Genomic DNA, 12,823 nt, shown 5'->3' with positions numbered 1-12,823 from the left:
AAGGTCCTTTTGCGTCTTGTCTCCTTCTGAATGCCTCGAGCTGTGTCGCGGTCGAGGCCGGCCGACGGATCACGACGACCCCGCAAGAGACCGAGAGGCTCAGGCGTGTTCAAAAGCACCGGAGATGGCAGACAAGATAGCAACGGATCGTCGAGGCAAGCCACCAACCAGGTCAGCTGGCCCGACGCTGGACCTGAGCAGGATGGTAGCATGGAAGCGGTTTGAAGAACATCGACATCGACCTTCCTAAAGAGGAAATACGCGGCAAGTGGAGACCCGATGCTGCGCGGCCGGGACTGCGGGCCGTCACTTGATCCAACAACTCGGATTGTTTCGGCTGGTCCAGATCTTGGACGCGACTTTGTTGTGGGTGGCACGCTGCCGCTCTCGGTTTGACTAAAACGAGGAATGGATCGTGGCTACAGCCTGCAGACCTCAACTGCAACAATATGCAGCTGCGGTTGGGGGCAAAGAAAAACATCGTCCCGCGGGCCCGGACCGAGGCTGCACAGCTTCTCCGCACGAGGGGCCGGCGGACAAAATATAAGGCTGGTGCCACCAGACTGCATGCAGACGAGCTACTTATTTGAGGTTCAAATGGTCCTCGTGAATCCGTCTCTGCACCTCGCGTCTCAACAACGCTCGGCTGCTGCCATGCCCTAGCATAGCAGCACACGCAACCCGCCCTCCGACTTCGCGCTCTCTGTCTTCCTACGTCAATCAACATCAACAGTGACCCCCTCTCCCCTCCCCACGACGCTCCGTCGTACCTGGCACAACTAAGTGGCTTGGAGGCAGCTTGGTCATTCGGCGCCGCGCCGCGCCAAACAAGGCTCCTTGTTCCTGGCAGCAAGCCGCATGCCGCGACGTGCATGAGGCGTATGGAGACGGCCTTGAAACTGACACCGTCCCAAAGACCAAAGCCCAATCAATATCTTTTATCCACCTTGGAGCCGGGGTACTCAACAGCCGTCGCTATGTCTTACACGGAACATAACATGCCAGGACACCAGCGTTCGCCAGGGAATATATATGTATATATCCCAATTCCAAAGACCACACTTTCACAGCCGGTACTTTCAACCATTCACCGACTTGAGCACCACCAACCGAGAAATGGCAACGCTAGAGGTGTAAATACCGACGGTGCCCGTCCCGCCTGAAATGGTAGCACGCCAGCATGTTCGCAAAAGCCGTGTAACTCGGGCGCGCCAACAGTAGATGGCTACAAGACGACGGGCCTTGTCCCCCCGTCCCCTTCCCATTCCCGCGAGACGTCACAACAGCGAAAGAGAAGGGTGCGAAGAGTTGGTTGTGCAATGGTTCACGAGGCCGTCGGCGAAGAAGAGATCATTGGCTTGTTGCGGGACGCCGCCCGCCCAGTTCCCCCAGCTCCGCAACTTTGCAGCGTCCATGGATGACGCGTGCTGATGAGTATTGCAGTGGATTGTGACACAGCTTGCGGTGCCGGGGAATTTGGGTTCCGTCCGGTCTGGCATGCCCAGGAATCCCAGGAATGAAACGCGGCGAGATTTCCCGTGACATTGGATAGTCATCAGGACGGTCCGCCCCGCCCTGTTGAGGACGGTTAGTCGCCGCTAAGAAAGCCTTGGGCCTTGACCTGAGGGCGTGTAAGAGGTGGACCTGCGGTAGCCGTGAAGCATTGTCGGACGGGAGAGTCGAGTACAACTGCGCCGCGGGTGGCTATCCCCGGGGAGGACGTGGGCGTAGAGAAGACGCGACGATTCTCATCACGTACTGCGTACCCAGGTATGTCGATATCAAGTGGCTATGCGAGGAGATGCTGTACGACGCTGGCATATCAGCGCTTACGTGTGCGCGGCACGCACATTCGAGGCAGACTCGGTCATCGTCCCCGTCACCAACGAATGGATCTCATCTACAACTTCACGAGCACTGTACCGCACCGTTGGACGACCAAACAAGTTTTCTTCAAGGGGTATAGTCTTGGCCGCGCACGACGATGGCCGTCCGAGGCGGTCCATCGCCTGCTATTCGGCTGGGTCCGCATCTACGCCCACGTCCCGCCATACACGTCAACGTCAACACGTCGTCAATGTCCAACTCTCGACCTACACATGCCTTCGTTGTGCCTCTGCGCCCACTCAACCCCGTCCTTGCACGCCTACTCGTACCAGCCATCGAGCTCCTTTTCCAACTGCTCAAGAGTCGTAAGCTCGTCCGTCTCCATCGGGTATGTGCTGTAACTCTGTGCGCTCTGCGGATTGTCCAGATAGAGACTCCATTCTTCGCCCATCGCAAGCGCCACGTCACGGCTATAGTCGACCGAAACAGCGTCACCAGCAGGGCCCCGCGCGCTCTGTCCCCCGACGTGCCTCGTGTCAGTACCAGGTCCGGCGGCTTCATCAGACCGGGCCGCGCGTTGCATCCCATCACCACCTCCGGCATCGAGGCTAGAGCTGGCATCGACACGCTCCTTGGCCTTGCTCCCCCTCGGGGCAGCTACGTGATGAGCTCCGTCGGCTCGCTGTGACTCGGTTCAGCTCAGTTCCGTACTCGCCAGCGCTCTTTACTCACCTCCGCGGCGATTGGCTTCTCGTCGGCATGGCGCGAGAAGCATACGTCGCACGGGGGGGTCCGCAAGTCCGCCAGGTCAATCATACCGCGAGACCGCTTGCCGAGTTCCGCACCGCAGTCTTTGCACTCCATGGCTGCCTATCCTCGCGCAGATCCTACCAGGAAAGACGGCACTGACTGCCTGCGCTCTCCGTCAGCGGCAGGGTAGAACCTCTTCAACGGCAGCCGCGGACGTGCTGCAGGTATCGGCGGTGATGTCGCGCAGGTCGCGGGGTTTTTGCTCTTCCAAACAAGCTCTCGCCCGGCACGGTCTCGGTTCAGTCTCGACGGAGAATATCGCTCGGAATCGTATCGTCTGTCTAAGCAAGCACTCTTTCGCAAGGCGCTCGCCGTCGAGATAGGTTCCAGGATTCCCTCCCCTCCGGCCCGAGGGCACCTGGAGCGAGCGAGGGCATTATACGTCACAGCGGCAGGATAGACAGCCGAGTGCGATTCTTGTTCGGCATTCCCACAGGCGAGTCTTGAGCCCACATGCTTGGAGTTGCGCTCTCCCACGTGGGCTTTCAAAGCTGCGCGAGGCCGGCATGAAAGGAGGCTTCGTCCAGCTCTGTGCACGGGGGGCGGGCGTGTTTTTGTCCCGCCACGGACAAGGCAGGGCCCATTGTATACAATGGCCAAGGCTTCGCTCCTTGTTCTTGCAAGAGTTCTTGCAAGAAAGAGTGCGCCCTGCCGTGCGTGATCCGGCCCAGAGGAGAGGCTCCCTGATGGCAGATGCCGCTCCGTTCAGCCGCGGTGTGGTTTCTCGGCCGCACAGTCATCCCTGCGTCTTGCACTCGTCCGATACTCAGCCCGAAGAGCGCCTCGGTCGGAGGCGATGCAGAAACGGCTCAAAGGCCAGACTTGGCAAAGGGCAAAGTTGCAGTCCGATCCGAGAGCAGGCCGGCGCCGTGTCCACGCGCGACGCGCGACAAGGCCGCTCAGCTACATGCGTAAAGGCACCGTTGCTCTGCTCGAGGCCTCATCGTACGATGCCGCTGGGAGTCGTCGAGACTCGTACGGACGAGCCCCAAGCCGACAAAGCACCGCGCGTCGCCAGCGTTCAGCGCCAGCCCGCCCACAAGCACAAGACACAAGCTGCACATCTACGCGACAGCCATGCCGTCCCGACAGACAGACTGGCAGGCAGGCCTCGGATCCGTCCATAAAGTCTGCTCCGGACCTCCTCCAGCCCAGATGGCCCGTTCGTACAATCCCACGCCTCCAGCATGACCGCTCGCCTTCGTCTTGCCGACACACCGAGAGCGAGAGGCAAGCCAACGAGCGCCGTCAAGAGCATCGCATAGCAGGAATGAGGAAGCCGCCTCGCCCCGAGCCAGGAAGGAAACCAGCAACGATGTACTCGCCGCCTCCGCCTCCGCCGCGGGCGCCGTCGCCGCCGCCCTCCATGACGAGCAACTTCTCAGAGAGCTCCAGCAGCAGCTCGTCCTCGTCGCCAGCAATGTCATTCGAGATGAGGCCCTTCCGCCTGCCCACCTGGTCATGGCGGTGTCCCAGGTGCGCCTTCTCCTACCGAGTGTCCGCCACGGTGCGCTGTCTCGAGTGCGGCCAAAGACTGGGCCGGAGGCTGGTTCGCAGGACAACGACAGACGGGGCGGTGCTGCAGCTCCAAGACGCCACCGACGACTTTGACATCGATGGCTGGGCGGCGCAGAGGAACTGGGCGAGGACGACGCGAGAGATTGCCGCCGAGGCGCAGGTCGGGAGGGGTGAGGCTCTCGACCGTCCTCCACGCCCGCGGCCCAGCTGTTACCTGGACTGCGCGCACCCGGGCGAGTGTTACTTGGCTATGGATCCTGTTCCGCACGACTGGGATTCGAGATGGAGGTTTAGACGTTACTCGTGGATACGGTGACAGGCACGAGGCACACGGCGTGTACATGTCGAGAGAGACCCGTATCCTTACAATAGACAATATACATACTCGAGTGCACAGACATGACTGAGTGGCGTTGCTGGAGCCATCGCCGCCAGCCTAACATCTTCATCTTCGGTGACCACAGACTATGAATACTAGTTGTACATGACTTGACCCGACGGACGAGTTTGCCATCGTCGGACGTCTTTTCAAGAATATCCCATCCCGCGCTAGTCGTCTCGGGTCCGAGCCTGGTCGGTAGAGCAAGTTTTCGCCTCGGCCGACTCGAAATGAAAAACCCCAAAAAAACGAACCCGCATTGACGAGGCACCTCCTCGAAGAGGGGCAGGAGGGTAGCATTGGTTCCAACATCGTGGCCTCCATGGTCTCTTCCCCTCGCAGCAAAGTTTCGACGTGACCACGCCCATCGCAAATTCAAGAACGAGTAGATCCGCATGTTCCCCTAACCGTAACCCGAATACATCATTCACAAAAGTCAACGCCCGAGGTGTCCAGGCAGTGCGAGAACCCGCGAGCGACCACAGCCGCAAAAAGAAAGGACAGATACGAGAATTTGCAAGCAAAGGCGCTTATGCCTCGACGGCCTGTGCCTTCTTCTTTTTCTGTTCGACCTTGAGTAGCAGCGCGCGGTTGATGTGCGGCAGCACACCACCAAAGGCGATGGTGGCACGGATCAGGGTGTCCAGCTCTTCGTCACCGCGGATGGCGAGCTGCAGGTGGCGAGGAGTGATACGCTTGACCTTGAGGTCCTTGGCAGCATTCTAAGAGTCGCATGGTTAGCAGCTTGGTTGCCGAGGCGGCCAGGCGGCTGGCCACAACGCGACCTGGTCACACCATGAGCCTGAGTCGAGAGGGGGGTTACTTACGCCTGCCAATTCCAGTACTTCGGCGGTCAGGTACTCGAGGACGGCGGTGACATAGACGGCAGCCTTGGCCCCAACTCGCATTTTGTTCTGAGTGTTTTGCTTGAGGAAACGCTTGACACGACCGCAGGGGAACTAGGAGAAGCGAGTTAGTCGCGGCGCCGTCGAGGCAATCATGGTTTCGCGATCCGAGATGGAATGAGTGAGTGGCTGGTCCGGGTGCTCGTTTCGCAATTCGGGGCCCGCCAGGGCAAAACGCGACAATTGGCATGAAACACATGGGTCGCGCAAGCCGTTGTTTGCTCGTGACACACATGGTGCAGCCGACGGAAGCCGAGGCGCAGGACCGTCACGGTAGTTTTCGAACGCTGCCAGGAGTAGACGGCCGGTTGATTGACGCGTCGAGATGCCTTGTGCGAGTAGCGGTCACGTCGGAGGGGCGACGAGGTCGGGAGACGATGCTGGGAGGCGATGTTGACGTTCGGAGAGGGCGGGGGGCAAGTTCGAGATGCGCACGCGAGGCCGAACCGACTTGAGAAAAAAAAAGGCGCACTTCTTCCCATGGCACAACTCACACGAGACGCGCACGAAATTGGGGATGGAGTTGTTCTTACCTGAAGACCAGCTCGAGCCGAGTGGCTCTGTTGCTTCTTGTGACCCTCGACGCTGGTCTTGCCGCCGGAGCTCTTGCCCCCAGAAGACTTTCCCTTGCCGCCGGGCATGTTGGTGAGATGCGTGGGAAAAGGCTGAAGCGTGATGGATCGGGAACTTGCGACAGGAGCTGCGCGATTCGACGAGCAAATAATCAGGATGGTGGGATGTTGGAGCGAAGATGGGGGGGTGCGCGGACTGGCGGAGCGGCAGAAATTTAGGCTGGGCGGACGAGTGGCGACGGCAGAGGAGCGTTTGAAGGGCGCGAACTGCAGAGAATCAATGTTTTGCTGTCCAGTGTTGCCTCAGCGCGGTCAACTGGAGCTAGCGCCAGCACCAGCACGATTGGGGGCGCTGAACACTGAACCAGCAGGTGCGTGCGTGCTCGAGAGCTGGCGCAACCTGCCACAGTGAGCACCCGCCTGAAGCCTGGAGGCGGACGGACGCATGTGCAGCGTGAGAGCTCGCTCCAGGGCGCCTGTTCGTCCGGCTGCTGCTGCTGCCGTGGTGCCCTGCTGTCGCTAGTTGCGGCCAATGGGCCAATCAGGCCGCAACACAGAGAGCAAGTCCCGCTTTTCGGATTTGTTGACATTCTGGCCGCCGCATTCCGTTCCGAGTTCCAACCGTCAGGACAACCACGCCGGATGTCACATGACACGGTCGCGGCGGGGCACACAAGCCCGCAGCGCAGGCCCAAGGCATCGTCGACGGCTGCTGTGGCGAGAGGCCAGAGGCGAGCGCTGGATAGATTGCAAGTCATTGTTTGATAGTCGAGGCTGGTCGTTTCTCTTTAGGCGGCGATCCAAAGCCTGTTCGTCCGAGTTGTGAAGCTGCGGCTAGACGCAGAGCCCCGTACAGAGTCGGCAGCTATACAGCCGGCGAGCTTGATGCCCTGCGCCAAGCATTATCAGTGCTGCAAAATGCCATGGCCGGGGTTGTGTTCCATGTCAGCTTGGGGTGGTTTTCAGACGTACCGCTGCTGCCCAAGGCAAGCCGTACAGACGCCGCCGAGCGGATTCGGCATTTTTGAGCAACACGACTCTACTCGAAGCCGTCGTGAGCGCCATGTCGTTGACGGTTGCTCCCAGACGCTAGGCTCCGTCAAACCAGTTGACACCTCCTCGGAACCTGGAGCTGCGTTGTCCCGCTGTGGCTGGGTAGCCATGGGTCGTGGGTGCTGAATCCACCCGGTAGAACTGCCCAGCCACATCAACAAGGGACGTCTTTTGTGGCGCCCCAAAATGAAGTACCTAGGTACCTACTTGATAACGAGTTCCTCTCAAACACCAACATCGCAGCCATATACGATGTGTCCTATCGCACAACGCCGCCCGCCCTGGCCCCTCACAGACGCCTTCACTCCATCGCAACTACAGTACAGGGACCCAGCCTCGCTTTTCCCGCCGCTCATCGTGGCCATCGGGGCACAGCGTCATCCCAGACATTAGCAAAGGGATCGGCCGACTTGCCTGACAAAGGCTCGAGCCTCTCTGAACACAGATGCAGATCCGCCTTCGTGTCGTCTCTTTTCCAAGATGGGCACACCCAACATTGGCGAAATGAGCCGTCCTTGGCCGCCCGCCCACAAGCTTTCTTCAACTATAATAATGCGCGCCCGACACGGCCGGGGGTCCGAATTGCCCGCCCCGCGGTCCTTTCACGCATTTCTTTGACGACGCCTATTCCAGTACGCTCCCAGGCCTTTGTGGTGGCCAAAATATAATGATGGGAAGGAGCTGCAGCGCAGAAAAGGGGCAATTAGCACTGGAGCACAAACGAGGCCCCCCGTCACAACCTCCGTCCGCGGTTCTCTTTCTTCTCCGTCTCCCCCATTCCTTTCTGTCCCGGCCCACTGTCCTTTCGACATGGCATGCTTTCTCGAGAGTTCGCGGCCGTTCCCAGCGCCCTCATTCATGCTACAGCCGTCAAACTGTCTGAACACCTACTGTACGTAGCGCTATCCTATTCACTCATATGAAAGCTGCCAGGCGCCGCCCCCTTCTCCCCCTCCTTTCACTTTTGACTTGGAGCTGCACATGCAGAGGGTAACAAAACAAGAAGAAATGGAAAAGGAATCACAACCACAGGCTTCACTCCTGCATAAGTGACAAAGAATCAGCCCGTGTGGTGAGCAACCACAAACTGGATATATAGAAGTAGAGCCGGCCAGTGGCTGGGAACTGCTCAGAACTAAATACAAGATTTTGGGTTGTTACATCTACTGTTTTTTTCATGTTTGACGGTTGACTAGTAATAGAATTTTCATTTTTTACTTTTAATTTTTCACAGTTGAAAAGACGCGCCGCCACAATGGGCACGCTCGGAAAAGTCATCCTCGGGACCGGAAACTTTGTGCTCCCAAACGAAGAGGTCCAAGACCACGAGCAGCAGCCTCAGTTCCTGCCGCGGCTTCACTGGCCCGCGCAGCCAGACGCAATCGGCAGTCAGGCCGGTCCTGCATTGGGCCTCGACATCGACTGGCTGGACGCAGAGGCCGTCGGCCGGCTCGAGGAAGAGACGACGAGGACGTACCCTCGTCTGATGCCAATGCCGCCGTTTGGCACGGCAGACGGCCGATATGACGGGTGCCGATGGAGCACGCATCTCGCCGTTGCTCACAACTTGTTTCACAAAAAGCTCCGCAAGGGCAAGGCCGTAAATGCCGTTGAGATGGCGGTGCTGGTCCGCATCGTCACGTACGGCCTGTTTCATTCCACGACGTTTTTCGCGCCCTTTATTGTGGACGGCGCAACGGTTCGGTCCCATCTGGACCCCAACAAGATCGGGGGCCGGTGGGAGCTGCAGTGGCCCATCATCATGTCGAGGCGTTCTGGCGACCTCGACGGCGGCGCCAACTTCGGACTCGAGGACAGAGACTGGAGCAGGAGGAGGATATGGACGAGGCGCTGGGTCGTCGTGCCGGTCCGGCACGGCGCGCGCCAATGGGGCATGACGGTATTCGACCGCCACAAGGGGCATCTGTACATTTTTGACTGCGGCGACGAGGCGTCCAAGGGCCAGAGGGTCAAGGCCGCGGTTCGTGTGTGGCTGGCGCTGCTGCGGAACCTAGGGCAGCCGTACAGCTTCCTGTACTTTGTGCCGCGTGTGACGAGGCAGTCTGACGAGGCTGACTCGGGGCTGCTCTGCGTCGTCTGGCTCATGGAGGCGCTCAGAAACCAGGTCGGCAGGCCCATGACGTCGCGCGACGACGGGGTTGTCAAGGTGAACCTCGTGACGGCCGGCACGTCGCCGCCACGCGGGTCGTCCACGACGGGGCGCGGGCACAACTACATCAGCTCTCTGCGCCTGCGCGACTGGGTGCCCCGGGGCTGTCACGCCCCAAGGTCTCGGCTGATGGCTGTCCGGAGGATCATTGGCGTCATGGTCGCCAACGAGCTCGGCCTGCGCGAGCACGAGTCCCTGACGAAGAGGTACAGGGACCGGAGGAGGCAGGGAGGCGGCGCGCACCACGCCGCCCTCTGGCTCCTGAAGGAGGCCGCCAGAGAGCTGGTCAACGGCGGCGGCGCGATGCCAAAGGGGGCCTTCTTCACGGGCCAGGGCGGTCCGCAGTTTGCCTTGCCCATGTGCCATGCTGTCCTGCCCTACGACGCCGAGGCTCCGAGGCGGCATCCCATCCGCAAGCTCCCCGGGCGGGTGCACCAGGTAAGAACAACGCCAGACGAACTGAACGCGTGGGCCGAAACACCGTTTGACTGGCCTGATGACAGCTCCTCCGGATCCTCCTCCGGATCCTCCCCCAGATCCTCCCCGGCCAGGCTGCGTCATACGAGCCCCACGCCCGCCCTCGCTGACTTCTTGGCTACCGACGGCCTTTGTGACGCCTCTCGGCCGGACCTCGAGTTCTTCGGGCTCTCGCCGGTTCGCGACAGGATGACGACCAGGCTCATGTCGAGGCGGGATGCAAAGAGTGCTTCCTTCCGGTGAGGACAGTCGCCAGGGTTATCCGGACGACTGCGGTTTTGAGACTGGCAATAGGCATCATGAATATCGGGGAGACAATAATTGTCAGTTAGCGTGGCTCACCTCGTGCGTGGAGTCTGAAAATATAGAGTCTCTTACAGCTCGGAAAGGACATCATTGTTTTTGCGCAGAGTTGCCGGCTTTCGCTGCGGTCAACGATCGGGTTGCCTGCTTTGGAGTTGGGAGCGGGACGAGCACCAGGTTGATCAGGCGCAGACTGCCTACCCTACAACTAGATTGGTCTGCTTTATTCGTCTGTCAATCGAAAAGAAAGTGGGTTGATTCGATTTAATCATAGTCTGAGCGTCCATTTCTCTCTTTTTTCCAGCCAAGACTCAGACCTATAACCACCGCCCTGTATGGTGCTCACTGCAGAACGGTCATTGATCCATGTACGTTACGGGACAGGAACCTGTACGAAGCGCGATCGTATCAAAACACCGTCATATAACTACCCAGCGACCGCAGACGAACCACGTACCCATCATGTAGTGACCTATAGCTAGAGCTTCAGAATATACATACTCTAACTGAAGCCGCAGCGTGCTCCAAGAAACATTCTAGCTATTCCGCTGAGCCGGCAAAATCTCGTCACATATTTCATATTTACCACCAACTCCTGCAATGGCCGCATTGTTCCAGCTGAACTGCTATTCACGAACATAGCATGGTAGGACAAGTAGCCAATGATGTGATGAACCTCGTCAGATCTGGGTGGGTGGTCGCATAACCGATGGCCGTGCTCCGATGGCCCAGGACATGCACAGCATGTCAACGTGCATGATGCAGCTGCAGATGGAGCATCACCCTGTGCATGCAGACGTGGTCTTCTGGATCGTGCTGTCGACCAGTGAGTCTTGCACGGTTTGCTCTGGCAGCTAGTGCCCGTTGCGACTTTGACTCGACTTTGCTTGGAGGTTTGCAGGCGAGTGCCGGGTTCACCTAGTACTACTTACTTCCTACGGAGTACTGGTAGTCCCGTTAGTAGCAATAGCCGAAACCTGTGCCGAGTCGAGCAAAGGAAAAGCTGTGCTGTGCGTTTCCAGCAACTGTCATTGTACACGTGAAGCAATGTCTGTTGTCGACTTAAGCCGGTAGTTTGCCAATGGGCACCCGACGACAACAGTGCTGGCCCGAGAGACGACAGATAGTTATCTTCCTTTGGTGATGTAAGTTGCCAGTCGACCCGGGCTACCAAAGTCCTATGCGATGGGGGTAAAGAATAGAGTGCCGTGGCACTGGGACGCAGGAAATTTATTACGAGCCTGGGTTTGGGCTTGACGAGTACGAACGTCTTTACCGAAGTAGGAATCCTATAAAGAGGCCCGACCCGACGTTGTTTTCAGACCTTGGCGGATAGCTCCGGCGTACGGTGTTTCCGAGCTGATCACTGCCGCCAGTCTGCCGTTGTAGGGTCTACTTGGCCATGGTCAAATACGGAAGAACGGGCTCAAACTTCATGGATTGGCCTTCAAACTGTCCGTGAGCGTAGTCGTTGGTCAGGAGTCAGGACCAGAGCTGGAGGGAACTTTGGTGCCGCCAACAACGGGCCATCCCCCCCGTCCCGACGCAACGGTGATACCTAGTTAGGGTTCTGATTGGTTGCAAGCCTGCCTACCCATCGCCCATTCGGAAACGGATTTGCGATGATTCCATCTTGTTTATGAAACGTGAGTGTGAGGACCGCGAGACAAGAAAAAAAAGGTTGCCCCTGCATGTCTTGCTGCGTACTACCCTTATCGCATGCATGGTTTGATGCCTTTGACATAGTACATATGTACTACATACTATAAAACAGGAGTCAGCCGGCGTTTTAGGCGACTTTTACGGAGTACTCCGCACGTAAAATAAATAGATGATGGGCTGGCTGTGCGGAAAATTGGCAGATGAGGTCTTCTTGTCCTGGTAAGGGGGCCGCCGTCCCGACAAAACCAGCATGTCCCGCATCATCAATGGCTCATCTTGAAATTGGAATGGCGGCGGGCCCCCTCGCACAGCCAACGCGCGGCGAACCACTGGTCCCCTTGGTTGAATGCGAAGGGTCTGATTCAGGGGCTAGAGACCAGGAAATTAATGACGAGGAAAGCCAGGAAGGGGACCAGCCAACAGACATGTCAGCATGTCAGGACGATATCTTTGACTCTGTATTGGTCCAAGACGTGGGAGCGAGCGAGCGAGTGTCTCTTGTATAATTAGTACCGTCGCAGCCCAAGGGCCAGGGGCAAAAGACAATTAATTTGCTCCCGTGCTGGGTTCCCTCGAACGAGCCCCGCATAATCAAAAGCTGGCGCTGGGTACGGCCTATTCCGTGTAATCTCATCTTAATCTCGATCTCTAAAGCTTCCGTCGAGGAGCAGCCACGGAGGACGAAAGGCCGCGAGAGATGGCGGCCAGTCTCGTGCGTAGTTGGACAACGCAGTTGTTCTGAGGGAGGCGCCTGGACAAGTAGGCACCCGTCGTTGCACCACCCAGCACTCGGCCCGGAGCAGTCGCTGGCACAAATACTTGGAGTCGGACGAGATTTGCCCAAGAGGCAAGATGGACGGAGAGGGCGAATGTCCCAATAACAAGGTCCGTCGTTGCCACGGCGCGTGTCTGTGTCTGGCTGGGCTCTGGTTTCAAGCAAGACTAGAGAGGGCTCCTCACCAAACCGCAATATGATTTATAACTCGGCCATCTCCCGGCTTTTGCGGCATCAATCGCCGAGATCTGAGTGTCGCAGAACGGTCTCGAAGCAATCGAGTACAATTCGGGCTAGAGGGGGTCGAGGCGCCAGCATGCAGCATGCGAGGGGTTCAACATGTCAATTCGAACCCAACGGACGGGCGTCGAT

The 12,823-nt window shown here is 58.4% G+C and overlaps 4 protein-coding genes across 4 annotated transcripts; 2 read left to right on the top strand and 2 right to left on the bottom strand.

Moving 5' to 3' along the window:
• Window positions 1-2,146: 2,146 nt before the first annotated feature.
• On the bottom strand, window positions 2,147-2,691 carry MAM_07371 (uncharacterized protein; the record flags this gene model as incomplete). The annotated part of the gene is made up of 2 exons (XM_040826169.1): window positions 2,147-2,509; window positions 2,560-2,691. The coding sequence occupies 2 exons, from the start codon at window positions 2,689-2,691 to the stop codon at window positions 2,147-2,149; spliced, it is 495 nt and encodes a 164-aa protein (XP_040675841.1).
• Window positions 2,692-3,952: 1,261 nt separating this feature from the next.
• On the top strand, window positions 3,953-4,471 carry MAM_07370 (uncharacterized protein; the record flags this gene model as incomplete). The annotated part of the gene is made up of 1 exon (XM_040826168.1): window positions 3,953-4,471. The coding sequence occupies one exon, from the start codon at window positions 3,953-3,955 to the stop codon at window positions 4,469-4,471; it is 519 nt and encodes a 172-aa protein (XP_040675840.1).
• A 593-nt stretch (window positions 4,472-5,064) lies between these two features.
• On the bottom strand, window positions 5,065-6,080 carry MAM_07369 (histone H2A; the record flags this gene model as incomplete). Its single annotated transcript, XM_040826167.1, has 3 exons — window positions 5,065-5,256; window positions 5,362-5,493; window positions 5,973-6,080. The coding sequence occupies 3 exons, from the start codon at window positions 6,078-6,080 to the stop codon at window positions 5,065-5,067; spliced, it is 432 nt and encodes a 143-aa protein (XP_040675839.1).
• A 2,239-nt stretch (window positions 6,081-8,319) lies between these two features.
• On the top strand, window positions 8,320-9,954 carry MAM_07368 (uncharacterized protein; the record flags this gene model as incomplete). The annotated part of the gene is made up of 1 exon (XM_040826166.1): window positions 8,320-9,954. One exon carries the CDS (start codon window positions 8,320-8,322, stop codon window positions 9,952-9,954), a length of 1,635 nt encoding a protein of 544 aa, XP_040675838.1.
• Between the last annotated feature and the right edge of the window lie 2,869 nt (window positions 9,955-12,823).

Source organism: Metarhizium album (assembly GCF_000804445.1).
Source record: "Metarhizium album ARSEF 1941 chromosome Unknown scaffold_30, whole genome shotgun sequence".
NCBI classification, from domain to species: domain Eukaryota; kingdom Fungi; phylum Ascomycota; class Sordariomycetes; order Hypocreales; family Clavicipitaceae; genus Metarhizium; species Metarhizium album.
Note: the sequence above shows the minus strand (reverse complement) of the source record. Positions and strands in the feature narration are given on the sequence as shown.